Here is a 19,065-nt window from a genome sequence, read left to right as displayed (position 1 = left end):
ATATGATTTATTTCAAGTTGTCTGTATATGTCAGGTGGAAGATCTGGCTTTTGTGATTGTGGGCCATAATATCGATCTGTTCCTGCTTTTCGTTTAAATTTTTTAGATCTGCCATCCTCTTTTCGAGATTTTTTGTTTATCGCAACCTTTATTTGTCGTCGTTTTTCTAAATTTTTGATAGTCGAAGGAACATCCTTACACATGCTTTTGTGTACTTGCGTAAGCACTTGTTGAGTATTATACTGCACAACAGCTCCCGCAATTCTAGCATTGTAAGAACCTCGTAAACCAAAATTAAGGCGCTTTCCACCTATTTCTTTGCAGATTATTGAATTAAACGCTTCTGCAGGATTGTTTGTCCAATTTAACAACAAACTATCGGAATAAGCACTCAAATATTTGACAGCACTTTCAATTTTGTCATATAAACCGTGGAATTTTAAATATGGTACATAATTTTGTATTTTCTCACGGTTTTCTTCACATGTACGGCCACGTTGATTACATCTTTTATGCTCACCAAAAATATGGCTAGGAATATTTAAAATATCTTTTTGTAATTCCGTAGCTTTGTCATGGTGAGGTAATTTTTCCCCACTTCGTAGAGCGGCAGCTTCTAATACTTCTTTCCGTATTTTTAAAATGTTGTTTTTTACAACATTTCGTAGCTGTACGAAGCCACGTTTTCTGTGCTGTTTTAGTTGAACTGTACCTGCAACGATCTTCAACTTTTTGCACAAGTTGCGAAGCAAATGATTAGTACATTCTACTTTTTTTACGGTCACCATTTGTTCGCGATACGGTGCGTTATTTAATATGGCCTGATATACACTGCTATCGCCATCAGCAATAATTGTTTTATTATCAGTCCATGCATTTCAAGGCTATTTTTAAAGCCTTCTACAATGGCGTCACTTTCCATACTTGTAGAGCTAGCGTTGCGGTCAAAATTTTTATAACATTTGTGACTGCGTGACTCGAGTCCATTTCGCTCCGCTCTGTCACACACCGTACAAAATTTGTTGCGGATACCAATGAAGAGAACTTTTTTTGTGCGGTAACCAATTATGGCACCAACACCGGAAAGTGAATCGTAAGCGTTGCCGTACGACCTCTTCATCCAACTACCATCCGCTACAACGGTTATGTATGGAATGCCATTTATAGTTTCATTCCTTTCGAGGGCGAGTTGTTTTTCTACTTCGCCTGCCATTTTCATACTTTCTGTAGCTGTTTTTTGAAAATCATCGACTAGATTTTCGCGATGTTTTATATAAGTCTTTTCAGACATGCAAGGAATATTTATACCTGCACAGAACTCTTCCAGTTGGGCATAACCATTTCCAACTGTTATAGTTGTAGCTACAGCAGCTTGGTTCAGATCCAACTTTTCAGGTTCTCTGGATTCTGACCATATATTGTCTTCATAGTTGCACATTTGACATTTGAAAAAATATTGTGTCATCAACCCTTCACGATGAGATTTTATGAGTTTCCAATCTTTAAATTGGCACTCTATTCCTCGCGCATGGTTATCAAATGTTCTGTGCATTTCTGTCCATATAAAAGAAAAATCGACAATACTACGGTCTTTGGGCATGCATTCTTGGATACAATTTGTATCTAAAAGGCCTTTATTATCGATAACGAGATTTTCGTTATCTTCGTTATGTACAACTTTTTCTATATACATACCTGGTACGTCGCTTTTTATATCTTCGTACTGCATTTCTTTGATACTGATGTTTGAATCCATCTTGTCTGATGATTCCATTGATTCAACAAACTTGATGGATTCATTTTCAGTACCATTACACGCAGACTTACAACCACGCAGACTTTCAACCCGCTGTAGGTTTAGCATTTGGCGCCTAGAAAAAAATAATCATATAATATTTATACGCATTTCAAACATCATATATTCATTATATACTCATAAAACATTATATACTCATTATTCCTTTCAATTTTTAAAAGAAAACTTAAAAAAGATACAATCTTAAAAGTAAGAACAGTTTTTTTCTGATTTTATTGTCAACAAATTATCATATACAATACAATATTATGTTCAAAGTAATTAAAACCTTGAAGAGTAAATATAACTAGTACATGATAAACTTTTCTGGCATTATTGTTACGAACCAGCCCACGTCAGAATAGACGCCTCTGGCATTATTATTATCACCAGCCCACGTCAGAATAGACGCCTCTGGCATTATTATTATCACCAGCCCACGTCAGAATAGACGCCTCTGGCATTATTATTATCACCAGCCCACGTCAGAATAGACGCCTCTGGCATTATTATTATCACCAGCCCACGTCAGAATAGACGCCTCTGGCATTATTATTATCACCAGCCCACGTCAGAATAGACGCCTCTGGCATTATTATTATCACCAGCCCACGTCAGAATAGACGCCTCTGGCATTATTATTATCACCAGCCCACGTCAGAATAGACGCCTCTGGCATTATTATTATCACCAGCCCACGTCAGAATAGACGCCTCTGGCATTATTATTATCACCAGCCCACGTCAGAATAGACGCCTCTGGCATTATTATTATCACCAGTCCATATTGAAGTATGTCTCTGGCATCAATTACTATTAACTAACTATTAAGATTAATTAACTGTGTAACTACTATTTATATAGAGTGTTATTTTCATCAATAAATTAGAAAAAAACTGTTCTTCATATTTTACTTTAATATCTCATGGATGAACTGGCGGTACACGTATCTTTTTATCGAAATATAAGATTAATTTTAAAAATTTGTTACTTGCTAAAGAAAAATCACAGAAGAAAAAAACCATTAACTTCACTTTCCATATTTTATACAGGGTGTTCCATTTTAAAAGTTCCACTAGATTATTTTTTAGCAAAACATAAGAAAAAAATGTTTCAAACAAAAGTTGTTTGGTTCGAAGGGGGACACAAGATGGTGCTATTAGTTTGACCCTGAAGAGTCATTTGAAGGTCACATGAAGATCACCTTGAATTTCTGAAATGAAACTCTCTATATATTTTTGCATATTTTTGTAGTTTATCTCGAGAGCTTTCCAAAACACTAATTAAGTATTTTTTCATTAAGTACTCTTCGAGTTATGAGGCTTGAAATAATTTCTTAATTTTACATACACTATTAAATATGTAGAAACATATTCATTTTTCGATTATCTTACCTTAATACTTTTATGCACAGAACAATGTGAGGAATCAATTGGTGTAAAGAAAACATAATAGTTTCTAAAAAAAAATATGTAATTTTCAATTAACAATTACATATTTCTTCTCAAAAACAACTACGTTTTTTATTTACACTAATTGATTCCTCACATTGTTCTGTACACAAAATTATTAAGGCAAGATAATCGAAAAATGAATATTCTACTAGATATTTTATGATTTATGTAGAATTAAGAAACTATTCAAGCCTCATAACTCGAAAAGTGCTCAATGAAAAAATACTTTATTATACTTTATTATGTTTTGGAAAGTTCTCGAGATGAGCTACAAGAACATGTAAAAATATATAGGATGTTTCATTTAAAAAAATTGAAGTGACCTTGGAGTGACCTTCAAATGACTCTTCAAGGTCAAACCAATGGTACCATCTTATTGGTCCCCTCGAGACCAAACAACTTGCTTCTGAAACATTTTTCTCTCCCGGGCTTGGTTTTCGAGATATTCGACTGGATGGATTAAAATGGGCCACTCTGTACATACACACACACACACACACACACGCACACGCACACACACATACGTATATACATACGTATATACATACATACATACATACATACATATACAGACAGAATAGTAATGGTTGCAGCACTTTTATTATAAAATTTAGGTACAAGTTAGTAATCATATATCGTATTTCGATATATCAAAATATCGAAACTTGCTTATATACAGGATGTCCCAAAACTCATAATCAATCTTTCAAAGACAGATTCCTGAGATCATCTGAAGACGATTTTTCCTCAACGAAAATGTCGAGGCACTAATAATTTTCGAATAATAAGTGATTGGAAATAAGGGACTTTTTGTAAACTAAGCTTTGCAGAAATAATATATTAACAAAACCACATTCTTCGATTAATTTTAAATAGAGTTTACTTTAGTTGAGTTTTAATTAAAGGCTTAATTGCAAATATATATGATGAAAAAGATCAGGAACAAACAAAAAATGATGGCCTTTATTAACACTTTTGCTGAGGAAAAATGGTCCCAGATGGTCTCCAAATGATTCCAGAAATCTGTCTTTGTAAGATTGATTTTGGGACACCCTGTATATACAGGGTGGGCCATTTTAAGTGATCCACTCAAATATTTTGGAAAATAATGAAAAATCAAAAAAATGTTTCAGATAAAAGTTGTATGGCTTGAAGGGAGCCATCAGATAGTGGCAATGATTTGACCTTGGTGAGTCATTTGAAGATGACGTAATGGTAACCTTCAATTTCTTAAATGGAACTCCCTATTTTTTATTACATATTCGTGTAGCTTATCTCGAGAGCTTTCCAAAACACTTTAATTAAGTACCTTTTTATTAAGTACTTTTTGAGTTATAAGGCTCGAAATAATTTCTTAATTTTACATAAACCATAAAATATTTAGTAAACCATTCATTTTTCGATTATCTTACCTTCATACTTTTATGTACAAAATAATGAGAGGAATCAATTGGTGTAAAGAAAACATACAGTTGTTTTTAAGAAAAAATATGGAATTGTTAATTGCAAATTACATATTTTTTCTTTGAAACAACTATGTGTTTTCTTTACACCAATTGATTCCTCTCATTATTTTGTACATAAAAGTATGAAGGTAAGATAATCGAAAAATGAATGGTTTACTAGATATTTTATGGTTTATGTAAAATTAAGAAATTATTTCAAGCCTTATAACTCAAAAAGTACTTAATAAAAAGGTACTTAATTATAGTGTTTTGGAAAGCTCTCGAGATAAGCTACAAGAATATGCAATGAAAAATAGGGGGTTCCATTTAAGATTTCAAACTTGCTCCCCCTCACCGCCCAGGGGGAGGGGTGGGGGGGCTGATTTTAACGTCATTGTACGTCCCCCTCGAAATGACGAAATTTTGATTCTAACCATTTTTTCGTAGTGTGCTTATTTTTCAAGTTATTTGGCTGCCTAAGTTAAAATGGGTCACCCTGTATATATAGTTTAATTAATAAAACTTTAATTTTGTAAATTAAAAATATTTTAAAAAATGAGAAGATATATATATATATAAAATGATAAGATATATATATATATATATATATATATATATATATATGATTACTAATTTGTACCTAAATTTTATAATAAAAGTGCTGCAACCATAACTATTCTGTCTACAAGCTTATATAATTATGCTAAACATACCTTCTTGCCCATCCTTTCTTTCGAGAAAGTCGGAGGCGGGAAGGATATTTGTTTTTTAAGTCTTCTTTCATTTCGTATTTATTGCTGTAAGAGAATAAAATAAATAATAAATTTAAAATAATAAATTTTTTGAAATATTGTGGAGGCGATTAAAATTAAACGTCCTGTACATAATAATAATATTTCGTAATATCACAAATAAAATTAGCAATACTTACGAATAAAATTATACAATTACTGAATTGTCTAATTATACAATGTTGTTCGTTGGCTTCGTTACACGACACATACATATGTACACTTGGCAACGTTGGATCGTGCACGTGATAAGCGAGTGTCGGAAACAAGTGCGAAACATGTCCGGAAGATAATCGCAGTGTATCGAGTGCAGTAATATTCCATCCGTCGCATGATGAACACACGTAAGTACTGCGCTCGTATATATTAAATATTATATTATTAGTAGTACTACTAATAATCAGTAGGTACTTTTTATTAGTCTAGAAATTTATTAGCTATTTATATTACAAGAATATCATTAGAAACAATATAAATAACCATGTTAATTGTAATAATATTTGTTGGTTAGGTACAGCAATAGTAATGAGACATAGTAATTAAAGACTATTTTATAAAATAAGATGTTTGATAGACATATATACGTAAAAATTAATTAATGTATATTTATTTCAGGAAGAAGTGAACCAAGAGAGAGAATAAGAAATGTTCTCTCTCCGCTTGTATCCGCAAAAGGGCGGGAAGCAAACTCGGAGGTGAATCGTCGCAAATCAACATCCACGACGGTGCCAACAGCAACGGCGACGATGCAAAAGTCTACGGAGTCAAAGACACCATCAACTAAATACGACGGCGACAATATGACGGCGACAATGCAAAGAGCTACAATGACAGAGCCTATGTCATCAGGGGCGACAACGGCGACGACTTATGAAAATATAAAAGAAAATGTACATACAGATATGAAAGTAAGTAACTGCATATTTAATTATTGCATACTTTTCTTTTTACTGCATGCAGATCATAGATATATTAACATAGACTGCTCATACGGTAGCGAAGAGTGTCCTCCTGAGAGAAAAAGATAGCTAGAAAAAGATGAATTTATTTGTGTTTCTATATTTTTCTGGTACACGCGTGGTGCAATGTAAAGATATTAAAGTCAATAACTTGAAATTGCATTACGCATGTGTTAGAAAAAGGCAGATACACAAGTAAATTCATGCTATCCTTTTCTCTCAAGAGGATACTCTTTGCTACCTTATGAACAGTCTATGTAAATATATCTATGATGCAGTAAATATGTCTGTAAATAATACTTGGATTTTTGAAATTTTTGAGAAAAGTATATTATATTAGAGATGTCCAAAATTTTATTAAAATATTGATAGGTATGGTCGCTCAGTTGTAAATATTTAAAAATATAATTAGAATATATTTATAATAATAACATTTATCTCTTATTCTTTGTAATCTGAAAATCTATTATAATCATAAAATCTTTCATTTATTCTTTTAATTCATATTTATTTTTAATTACTAATTTAATGTACCATATAACGCTAAGACACTTTATGTTTTTAGAAACTTATGTTAAAAAACGTATTTTCTTATTGTCTTATTTCATGTATTTCAGAGAATTAATCAAGTCGTGCGTCGGGAAGTCGCCAAAGAAAGGAAAAAAATAAAAAGAGAAGAATTTCTACGGCGAAAAGCGAAATACACGACACGTATTCCACCGATACCTGCACCGCCTGTTTATGTGGCACCATCGCCAATACCAACATCGCTTTATGTACCAACTTACGCACCATTGACTTATGCAGCGCCGTTTACATGCGCACCACCGACTTATGCAGCACCGGCTCACCCACAACCACCGCCTTACGCAGCACCGGCTTACCCACAACCACCGGCTTACGCAGCACCGGCTCACCCACAACCACCGCCTTACGCAGCACCGGCTTACCCACAACCACCGGCTTACGCAGCACCGGCTCACCCACAACCACTGCCTTACGGAACTCCAAACGTAATTATTTCGCCTTACGGGCATGTGTATAGACCTCATTTTTAAAATTAATCATTGCAATGATATAAATTGATATACATTGAAAAATGTCCTTTTCCATTCTAAAGTATAATTTTCTTTCAAATAATTTTCTTTCTAAAGTATACTTTTCTTTCAAAAGTATAATTTTCTTTGAAATAATTTTCTGTCTGACATTTTGCTATTCTTTAAACACATATTTTAAATGCGCGATTGTTTCATTACATATATTTAATTATTGCATACTTTTCTTTTTACTATATGCACGACTTGATTAATTCTCTGAAATACATGAAATAAGACAATAAGAAAATACGTTTTTTAACATAAGTTTCTAAAAACATAAAGTGTTTTAGCGTTATATGGTACATTAAATTAGTAATTAAAAATAAATAAATATGAATTAAAAGAATAAATGAAAGATTTTATGATTATAATAGATTTTCAGATTACAAAGAATAAGAGATAAATGTTATTATTATAAATATATTCTAATTATATTTTTAAATATTTACAACTGAGCGACCATACCTATCAATATTTTAATAAAATTTTGGACATCTCTAATATAATATACTTTTCTCAAAAATTTCAAAAATCCAAGTATTATTTACAGACATATTTACTGCATCATTGATATATTTACATAGACTGTTCATAAGGTAGCAAAGAGTATCCTCTTGAGAGAAAAGGATAGCATGAATTTACTTGTGTATCTGTCTTTTTCTGACACATGCGTAATGCAATTTCAAGTTATTGACTTTAATATCTTTACATTGCATCACGCGTGTACCAGAAAAAGATAGAAGCACAAATAAATTCATGCTATCTTTTTCTCTCAGGAGGACACTCTTCGCTACCGTATGAGCAGTCTATGTTAATATATCTATGATCTGCATGCAGTAAAAAGAAAAGTATGCAATAATTAAATATGCAGTTACTTTCATATTTGTATGTACATTTTCTTTTATATTTTCATAAGTCGTCGCCGTCGTCGCCCCTGATGACATAGGCTCTGTCATTGTAGCTCTTTGCATTGTCGCCGTTGTATTTAATTGATGCAGTCTTTTTGTTTTCATTACAAATTCTAAATCTTTATTATGAAAGGATAAACATGTTATATATGGCTAGTGTTTAATGTACGGTGCACTATTCTGTGCAGGTACAGTAAAAATTATATTTAATTTCATAAGTAATTATAATTACTTATTAATGTAACTTATAATTACTTATAAAGTTAAATATAATTTTTACTGTACCTGTACAGAACTGAAATAAGATTTTTACTGTACCTGTACTTATTATATAATAACTTGTAATATTTTGCAGTCTTTTTGTTTTCTTCAGAAATTGTAAATCTTTATTATGAAAGAACAAACATGTTATATATGGCTAGTGTTTAATGTACGGTGCACTATTCTGTGCAGGTACAGTAAAAATTATATTTAATTTCATAAGTAATTATAAGTTATATAAATAAGTAATTATAAGTTATTGTAAATAATTATATAATAATTACTTTTAATAACTTGTAATATTTTGCAGTCTTTTTGTTTTCTTCAGAAATTATAAATCTTTATTATGAAAGAATAAACATGTTATATATGGCTAGTGTTTAATGTATGGTGCGTTATTCTGTACAGGTACAGTAAAAATTATATTTCATTTCATAAGTAATTATAATTACTTATTAATATAACTTATAATTACTTATAAAGTTAAATATAATTTTTACTGTACCTGTACAGAACTGAAATAAGATTTTTACTGTATCTGTACTTATTATATAATAACTTGTAATATTTTGCAGTCTTTTTGTTTTCTTCAGAAATTATAAATCTTTATTATGAAAGAACAAACATGTTATATATGGCTAGTGTTTAATGTACGGCGCACTATTCTGTGCAGGTACAGTAAAAATTATATTTAATTTCATAAGTAATTATAAGTTATATAAATAAGTAATTATAAGTTATTGTAAGTAATTATATAATAATTACTTTTAATAACTTGTAATATTTTGCAGTCTTTTTGTTTTCTTCAGAAATTATAAATCTTTATTATGAAAGAATAAACATGTTATATATGGCTAGTGTTTAATGTATGGTGCGTTATTCTGTACAGGTACAGTAAAAATTATATTTCATTTCATAAGTAATTATAATTACTTATTAATGTAACTTATAATTACTTATAAAATTAAATATAATTTTTACTGTACCTGTACAGAACTGAAATAAGATTTTTACTGTACCTGTACTTATTATATAATAACTTGTAATATTTTGCAGTCTTTTTGTTTTCTTTAAAAATTCTAAATCTTTATTATGAAAAAATAAACATTTTATATATGGCTAGTGTTTAATGTATGGAGCGCTACTTTTATAAGTAATATTAGTATTTTATTAAATATTGAAGTATATGAATAAATATATTATGTGTAAATAATTGTAAAGCTACACTAAGCATATTCTTTTCTCCCTATTCCTTGTCTCTATATCTCCTAAATATAAAAACACTCAATATAAAAACACTAAATATCAATAATATTATCAATAATTATAATATTTCGAATAAAAATAAGAATAGTAATTATTATTATTATAATTATTCTTTTATGTTTATTTTACATATTATTTATTATAATTAGTATTTTTTCATTTTCAAATTCATCTTTATGTTAAATATTATTTATGTTTTTTCATTTTCAAATTCATATTTATATTAAATATTATTTATTAAGATTATTTTTTTTCATTTTGAAATTCTTCTTTATGTTAAATATTATTTATTAAAATTAAAATATACTTATTCAAAATATTCTTATTATCAATTAAATTATATATTACTTATTTTTCAAATTTAGAACTACATATGTTGAATTATATGTGTATACGTATATACGTATATATATATAAGATCTATGTATGTGATTTATATCGATTATTATGAACAAATAATCTTGTTGTTTATTGTTCAATATAACTTATACAAATAGAGAGAGAGAGAGAGAGAGAGAGAGAGAGAGAGAGGGAGATGGAGATGGAGATTGAACATCTATCGTAATATCCTGGAACTAATTTGTTGCTATTTTTTATTTTCACTTTACCTACACTCACCCATACATACACACGAATCGTTCTACATACTATACTTTTATATTTAAGTTCTAATTTCGATTTCAAAGGTTCAACAATGTTTGTTCGTATAATTCGACCCAAGCAAACTTGTTTTTACATTTATACAAACTATATAGCTTTTATATGAAGTACATATTATGACGAGTTGACAGTTCGTCTACAATTCGAGACGCCATATTCAGATAAAAATGGATAAGGAAAACTGTAATTTCATAATTTTTTCTCGTTTTTCATATAAAATCGAAGTTTCCTAGGATTATTTATGTATGTATTGCAATCCTACATAAATATTTTCAATTCTGTCAAATTAGTGCGACGAAAGACCAGAACTACGAAAATGGTAATTTTGTCGATAATACAGTCGAGTACAGCATCCCCTTAACAAAAATAATATAAGAATAAAGATAAAGAAAAATAGTCGAATAGTACATCCTAATCGCTTACGAATTTCACACATCAAGCCATCGAAAAGCTAATAACTAAACAATAATTAAATACAATTTCAGATGGATTCCAGAGCCAGAAGACTAATTGCAATAGTAATACTCCTAATAATGCAGTTTCTTCAAACGTTCGGAATAATAGGATACGATTGTGGATCATCATCGGCGAATCTAACGACCTTATCTTTATTAAATATAGAAGAAGGACATCCCTCAAAAACAAGTTAATTCTAGTACAATTTACGTGCAATTACTGCAAATTAATGATTTCACATCAACCCAAATCATACAATGCAAAGTCGAGATCGACAGATTAATTAGAAAATGTGGAATGTTCTCTCACACTATGGATGTACATAATGGAAAATATTCTTACATTGAACCAATAACCCGCCAAACTTGTAGACGTATGCATGATTACGGCAGCTATCAACTGGGAAACACATACATAACCGGCTTAAAATCAAATACAACCACCACACGCCCAATAACACTGGCCGGAACTGTAGATAATGACGGCAAATGGTTTGGAGGAGCATATTCCGACCCTTATGGAACATGGTCGGATATGCTCGTAATAGAAATAATAAAAATTACATTACACGATTACACTGCAGATGTGCGAATCAATAGTAATCAATTACAACTCAGATCGGGTATGACTTGTGAATTCGGCTCCGTAGAATGTATAGACATAGAAGGAGGAGATACATACTGGGATCCAGTTCCTGTCGGTCCTTGCAAATTTTTCGACTTCGGTATAATATATGAAGGATACGCCAACAAAATAATTGACGAAGAACAACGTCAAACAATCTATTCCCTCACCACTCAAGACGTAATATTTGCTTTAACCAGCATAGGAAGACATGAAGTATGTGGATATTCATTAATACGAACAGAGCATCCTAAATTATTAGTTTTCGAAACTGTACGTGGCACTGTAGTTTTTAGTAAACAAACACGCACATCTAACTTAGATATCTTCGCATATATGAACTCAAAATTTGTCTACGTAGAGAAACACATTCAAGCAACTCAAATCAAGCAACTGTATCATGATATCTTGTTACAACAGTGCAATTTGGAACGAAAAATGATGCAAAACGCTTTAGCTATCGCTACACAATCCCCAGACATTTTTGCATATCACTTAATGAAAGGACCTGGATACATGGCTCTGCTAGCTGGTGAAGTAATTCACATAGTAAAATGCGTACCCGTCGAGGTAGCACTCACTCGAACAGAGCAGTGCTATAATCAATTACCGGTAACTCGAGAAAACCAAACCTATTATTTAACTCCTCAAACTCACATACTATTACGACAAGGCACTCAGACAACGTGTAATTCTTTCGCGCCTGCTATGTATCTCTTAGGAGATGCATGGTATAAATTAACACCCAGACCGGTAGACACTCTACCACCTACCATCATGAAACCATTAACAAAGCCCACATGGAAATATATCAGCCCAGGATCACTTGCCACCAGTGATATATACACGGAAACCGAGTTAAATGATCTCAGAGACCATATAATGTTCCCGGCAGAACGACCCGCACTCTTAAATACTGTAGCCCGAGTAATCATGGGAAAAACCATCTCTTTGGAGGAAGGCTCCATCTCCAACTTATTAGATAAAAATACGATCGAAAAAATAGCTCTATCTACATGGACAAAATTTTGTAGCAAATTCTTGATTTTCGGAAACATTAGCGCGGGATTACTCGGCATCTATTTAACCATAAGAATTATTAAACTAATATTAGATACAATAGTACATGGATACGCCTTGCATACAGTATACGGTCACTATATTTATTAGGGGCCATCTGGGACTCTCTAACCCATCTATTATTACACTTAAAGACGGGACCACCATCACAAAAAAGGACAGCCACCGCACCAACCTCTTAATCCCAACAGCAGCAACCTCTGATTCCCAGCAGGACGTCTGAGACGGTTCGCTCCGAAAATTTTACAATACCAATGCATGTTTATCCCTCTCTCTCTTCAAAGGAGCATACTTCTTATTCACTTGAAATCAAGGAACCAAAATCTTAAACAGACGTAAACAATACTCTGAACCACACCCTGACAACAACAAAAAAATCTCTTTTTTTGTATATAAATCTTTCGCACTAAAAAAAAAAAAACAAAAACACAACGGAAAAATCAACCAAACTCTATTATCACAAGCAATTTTAAATATTCTACAGAATAAAGAAAAATGGAGATCAAGTGCATCGAAACGAACTTCTTAACACGAGGACGTTTAGACGTAACAATAGTCAAGGTGGAGTCACCGCTCCTCTTCTGCGTTCAACTGAGAAACGGCGAGAAGGATTTAAAGGAATTAGAGGAAGAATTAGAATTCAGGATGGTCAGGAAGGCCACCTATCTACACATCTGGCCCGAAGATTTTAAAGAAAACATGGCCGTCGCAATAAAGGATTGTAAAGCCTGGCGGCGGGGCATTATAAAAAGAATTAATAGGACGAACTGAATGGTCAAAATCAGTCTAGGGGACTGGGGCCGATCAATCTGGAGGCGTATGTGCGATGTCTACCTTCTGGAGGACAGATTCAAGGAGTTATCTTGGCAAACTATAACCTGTGGTTTAGCCTACACCGGTCCTGTCCAGAACGCCCGAGCCTGGCCCAAAGAAACCAAAGATCTCTGCCGACTACTTCTCGAAGGACGAAAGGGATGGATCCATATAATCCGCCCCCTCAATGAAGGGATGGCGCTGATTAAATTAAACGTAGAAGGCATACCCGCGACCACTTCATATTCTCTTCGCGACGCACTTATTTTATTAGGTCACGCTCAACTTAGTACTAGTGTAGCCGTAAATGTAATTCCAACCGTATAAAAACGATGGAACACATTCCATACATTATTAAGCATTATTTCATATTATTAGTTATTATCTTACGTATATACTCTATATAATCATTCTTATGTTAGTAGAAAAAAAAAATATATATATATGTATATACAGGGTGGGGCATTTATCTTGAGACAAGATAATATCTCGATTGGAGTCGATTATTTTGAAAAAAGTTTTAGACAAAAGTTGTAGAGCATTAAAGAGGCTATCGAAAGGTCCATATTACAACTTCCGGTCTAGACCGAAAGTGGCGTTTTTTGATCAGAATTCGTTTTTTTAAATGGAAACACCCATTTTTTGCCGCGGATTTCGATTGGAAATTGAAAGAAAAATACTTTTTGTTCTTATTATTTTTTCGATTTAACCCATATTTTGGCCATAAAAAACAAAAAAACACAAAAATCTTGAGATAACGGAGTACTTCGTTGGGGTTGTGTCCAGGAGGCCAAAACACTTTGGATAGCATATATCACATGTAAAGTACAGACTACTTTTTCATGGGGTGGTGATTTTTAATCTAAACTTAATAAACTAGAAAAAGATTTAACGGATTACTTTAAAAAGGCATAATTGACATTTTTTTGTATTTTCGTTTTCTTTTTTCGTGAGTTTTTAAATTTAATATAGGGGATATTTACCCCATTTCATTTATCCTAATTTTTTTTCTGAAATCGGATTATCTTTTCAAATTTTGTCAGTGCAAAACTTTTTTAAAATGGAGGCTGTTTCTGTAGAAGAGAAGATAGAAATGATTCTTATTTATGGTGAATGTGGTAGAAATGTTGACGATGCCGTTACATTTTATGTTGAACGTTTTCCGGATAACGTGCGATCTCGAGCATCTTTTTATCGGGTTGTTACACAATTTCTACAAGAGGGAAGTGTGTCTAAGAGAAAAAGAGCCCGTCGAAACCTAGTTACTGGAACTGACAATGAAATTGCTGTATTAGCTGCAGTAAATGTTGACCCTCATGTCAGTACTCGACAAATTGCACGCGATTCTGGAATTTCGCGACGTAGTGTAGGCAGGATATTAAAACGTTATAAATATCATCCCTATCACATTTCGTTGCACCAAGAACTTCATGATAATGATTTTCAGAACCGAGTTATCTTTTGTCAATGGGCATGTCAACAAATACAACAAGATCCTAATTTCTTTGTTAAAGTCCTATTTTCAGACGAGTCCTCTTTTACGAACCACGGCACGGTTAATAGACATAACATGCACTACTGGAGTATTTAAAATCCACATTGGTTACGTGAAGTTGAGCATCAGCGTCAATGGTCTGTGAACGTTTGGTGTGGAATAGTTGGTGACAAGATAGTAGGTCCATACTTCATTGAAGGCAATTTAAACGGCGAAACATATCGTAATTTTTTACAAAATCAACTTCCGCTTTTACTTGAGGACGTACCCTTAAATGTAAGACAACAAATGTGGTTTCAACACGATGGATGTCCATCGCATTACTCCCGAACTGCTCGTGAAGTTTTGGATCGCGAATTCAATGGACGCTGGATCGGTAGAGGGGGTCCAGTAAATTGGCCAGCAAGATCTCCAGACCTTACGTCTCCAGACTTTTATTTATGGGGTTACATAAAGAGCGAAGTTTACAAAGAAGTGCCAACATCTCGTGAAAATATGATGCAACGAATCCGAAATGCTTGTGCCAAAATATCACCTGATGTACTCCGCAGTTGTGTACGATCTATGGAAGTTCGGATCAATAAGTGCATTGAAGTCGAAGGTCGCCAATTTGAGCACTTATTAAATTAAATTAATTTCAAACAGATAAGACAATCATACCAAATTGTGAGAGGCAAGGGGACTCACCTAAAACAAGCACTCCAAAGGGGATAAAAAACTACTACGTCCACGTCGTTATTCCTGGGTAGTGCTAAAAGTAGTTAATAGTTGTACAGTTTTTCAACCTTAAAGTTAAAAAAGGGATTCCAATAAGGTACTCCGTTATCTCAAGATTTTTGTGTTCTTTTGTTTTTTATGGCCAAAATATGGGTTAAATCGAAAAAATAATAAGAACAAAAAGTATTTTTCTTTCAATTTCCAATCGAAATCCGCGGCAAAAAATGGGTGTTTCCATTTAAAAAAACGAATTCTGATCAAAACACACCACTTCCGGTCTAGACCGGAAGTTGTAATATGGACCTTTCGATAGCCTCTTTAATGCCCTACAACTTTTGTCTAAAACTTTTTTCAAAATAATCGACTCCAATCGAGATATTATCTTGTCTCAAGATAAATGCCCCACCCTGTATATACAGGGTGACCCATTTTAACTTAGGCAGCCAAATAACTCGAAAAATAAGCACACTACGAAAAAATGGTTAGAATCAAAATTTCGTCATTTCGAGGGGGACGTACAATGACGTTAAAATCAGCCCCCCCATCCCTCCCCCTGGGCGGTGAGGGGGGGCAAGTTTTAAATCTTAAATGGAACCCCCTATTTTTCATTGCATATTCTTGTAGCTTATCTCGAGAGCTTTCCAAAACACTATAATTAAGTACCTTTTTATTAAGTACTTTTTGAGTTATAAGGCTTGAAATAATTTCTTAATTTTACATAAACCATAAAATATCTAGTAAACCATTCATTTTTCGATTATCTTACCTTCATACTTTTATGTACAAAATAATGAGAGGAATCAATTGGTGTAAAGAAAACACATAGTTGTTTCTAAGAAAAAATATGTAATTTGCAATTAACAATTCCATATTTTTTCTTAAAAACAACTGTATGTTTTCTTTACACCAATTGATTCCTCTCATTATTTTGTACATAAAAGTATGAAGGTAAGATAATCGAAAAATGAATGGTTTACTAGATATTTTATGGTTTATGTAAAATTAAGAAATTATTTCAAGCCTTATAACTCAAAAAGTACTTAATAAAAAGGTACTTAATTATAGTGTTTTGGAAAGCTCTCGAGATAAGCTACAGGAATATGCAATGAAAAATAGGGGGTTCCATTTAAGATTTCAAACTTGCCCCCCCTCACCGCTCAGGGGGAGGGGTGGGGGGGCTGATTTTAACGTCATTGTACGTCCCCCTCGAAATGACGAAATTTTGATTCTAACCATTTTTTCGTAGTGTGCTTATTTTTCGAGTTATTTGGCTGCCTAAGTTAAAATGGGTCACCCTGTATATACCGGGTGTTTCAGACCACCCGTACACCCCATTTTAAAGCAAAGGAAGTGGTTATTTTGAAAAATGTTTCAGACAAAAGTTGTTGAAGATAAAGTAATGCATTACATGGGTAAATTTGATTGACCTTGGGTGGCGTCGTGAAGGTCATGTCAAGGTCGACTTGAATTTTTTAAATGGGAACCCCTATTTTTCATTGCATATTCTTGTAGCTTATCTCGAGAGCTTTCCAAAACACTATAATTAAGTACCTTTTTATTAAGTACTTTTTGAGTTATAAGGCTTGAAATAATTTCTTAATTTTACATAAACCATAAAATATCTAGTAAACCATTCATTTTTCGATTATCTTACCTTCATACTTTTATGTACAAAATAATGAGAGGAATCAATTGGTGTAAAGAAAACATACAGTTGTTTTTAAGAAAAAATATGGAATTGTTAATTGCAAATTACATATTTTTCCTTAGAAACAACTATGTGTTTTCTTTACACCAATTGATTCCTCTCATTATTTTGTACATAAAAGTATGAAGGTAAGATAATCGAAAAATGAATGGTTTACTAGATATTTTATGGTTTATGTAAAATTAAGAAATTATTTCAAGCCTTATAACTCAAAAAGTACTTAATAAAAAGGTACTTAATTATAGTGTTTTGGAAAGCTCTCGAGATAAGCTACAAGAATATGCAATGAAAAATAGGGGTTCCCATTTAAAAAATTCAAGTCGACCTTGACATGACCTTCACGACGCCACCCAAGGTCAATCAAATTTACCCATGTAATGCATTACTTTATCTTCAACAACTTTTGTCTGAAACATTTTTCAAAATAACCACTTCCTTTGCTTTAAAATGGGGTGTACGGGTGGTCTGAAACACCCGGTATATATACAGGGTCTACCAAAAGTGTGGAAACCCCTAAATATCTCGGAAAATATACGTTTTACAGAAAAGTGTTTCCAACAAAAGTTGTAGGGTTTAGGAAGATCTATATACTGATTCTATCAGTTTGACCTTGGATGGCGTCGTCAAGGTCAGGTCAAGGTCACATTGACTTTTTTAAATGACACCCCCTACATTTGATTGCATATTCTTATAGCTTAATTCAAGAGCTTTCCAAAACACTATAATAATGTTCATTTTTATTAAGTACTTTGCGAGTTATGAGGGTTGAATGATAGAGTAGCGCCGGTATTAACATTATCCAAGGTGTACTACATGGAGGTTACTCGCTCGGATTTGCATCTGTTGTGTGTGTGATCCAGCTAACTAAGGCAAGATCGATTCCTCAACATATCCTCATATTTCGCTGAAGTCAAATTGCCAAAAAATTGCTCCATAAAACGTGTATGAAACGTCTCGTTAGTTCCTTCATTTACCGCTATGTGACGCACTACATGCAGTCTAACTCGCATTTAAAATTCAACTAAGAATGTATAAAGCTATCAAAGAACGAGCACCTTCTAACTTCAGCTTTGAGCAAGCAGAAATTAATTGTTATCGTCCAAATACAACGTACGATTAATTAAAATTAAACGTTTTAAAAATGGCTGGCGACTTGTCGGAACGTGAAAGAATCACTATCCTCATGATGCGTGGATGGGGTGATAACGAAAGATCGTTCTCTGATGTCGTTCGATTATTTAATGACACGTATCCGTACCGTCGAATTAATAAGTCCACTGTGTTAAAAACAATAGAACGTTTTAGACAAACTGGTAGCGTAAGAAATTGCTCTAAGTCAGGAAGACCATTGTCTGCAACCAACGAAGAAAAACAACTTGATGTTCTGCAGACATTTATTGAAGATCCCAATTCTAGTGTTCAGAGAGTCGCTCAAACTCACGATATTGCTCCCATGTCGGTTTGGAGAATTTTAAAGAAGAACAAGTTCCATCCATATAAATTGCAATACGTTCAAGAATTGCAAAACGGAGATGAG

General features: G+C 32.8%; 1 protein-coding gene across 1 annotated transcript; it reads left to right on the top strand.

Annotated features, from left to right (window-relative positions):
* The first annotated feature begins 5,814 nt into the window (after positions 1–5,814).
* On the top strand, positions 5,815–11,285 carry LOC112638363 (translation initiation factor IF-2-like). Its single transcript, XM_025409943.1, has 4 exons — positions 5,815–5,828; positions 6,100–6,392; positions 7,061–7,456; positions 11,121–11,285. The coding sequence occupies exons 1-4, from the start codon at positions 5,816–5,818 to the stop codon at positions 11,283–11,285; spliced, it is 867 nt and encodes a 288-aa protein (XP_025265728.1). The 5' UTR covers position 5,815.
* Positions 11,286–19,065: the final 7,780 nt, after the last annotated feature.

The sequence above is a fragment of the Camponotus floridanus genome, unplaced genomic scaffold (genome assembly GCF_003227725.1).
Source record: "Camponotus floridanus strain SB8 unplaced genomic scaffold, Cflo_v7.5 scaffold293, whole genome shotgun sequence".
Taxonomy (NCBI): Eukaryota; Metazoa; Arthropoda; class Insecta; order Hymenoptera; family Formicidae; genus Camponotus; species Camponotus floridanus.
This window is presented reverse-complemented; position numbering and strand designations above follow the sequence as displayed.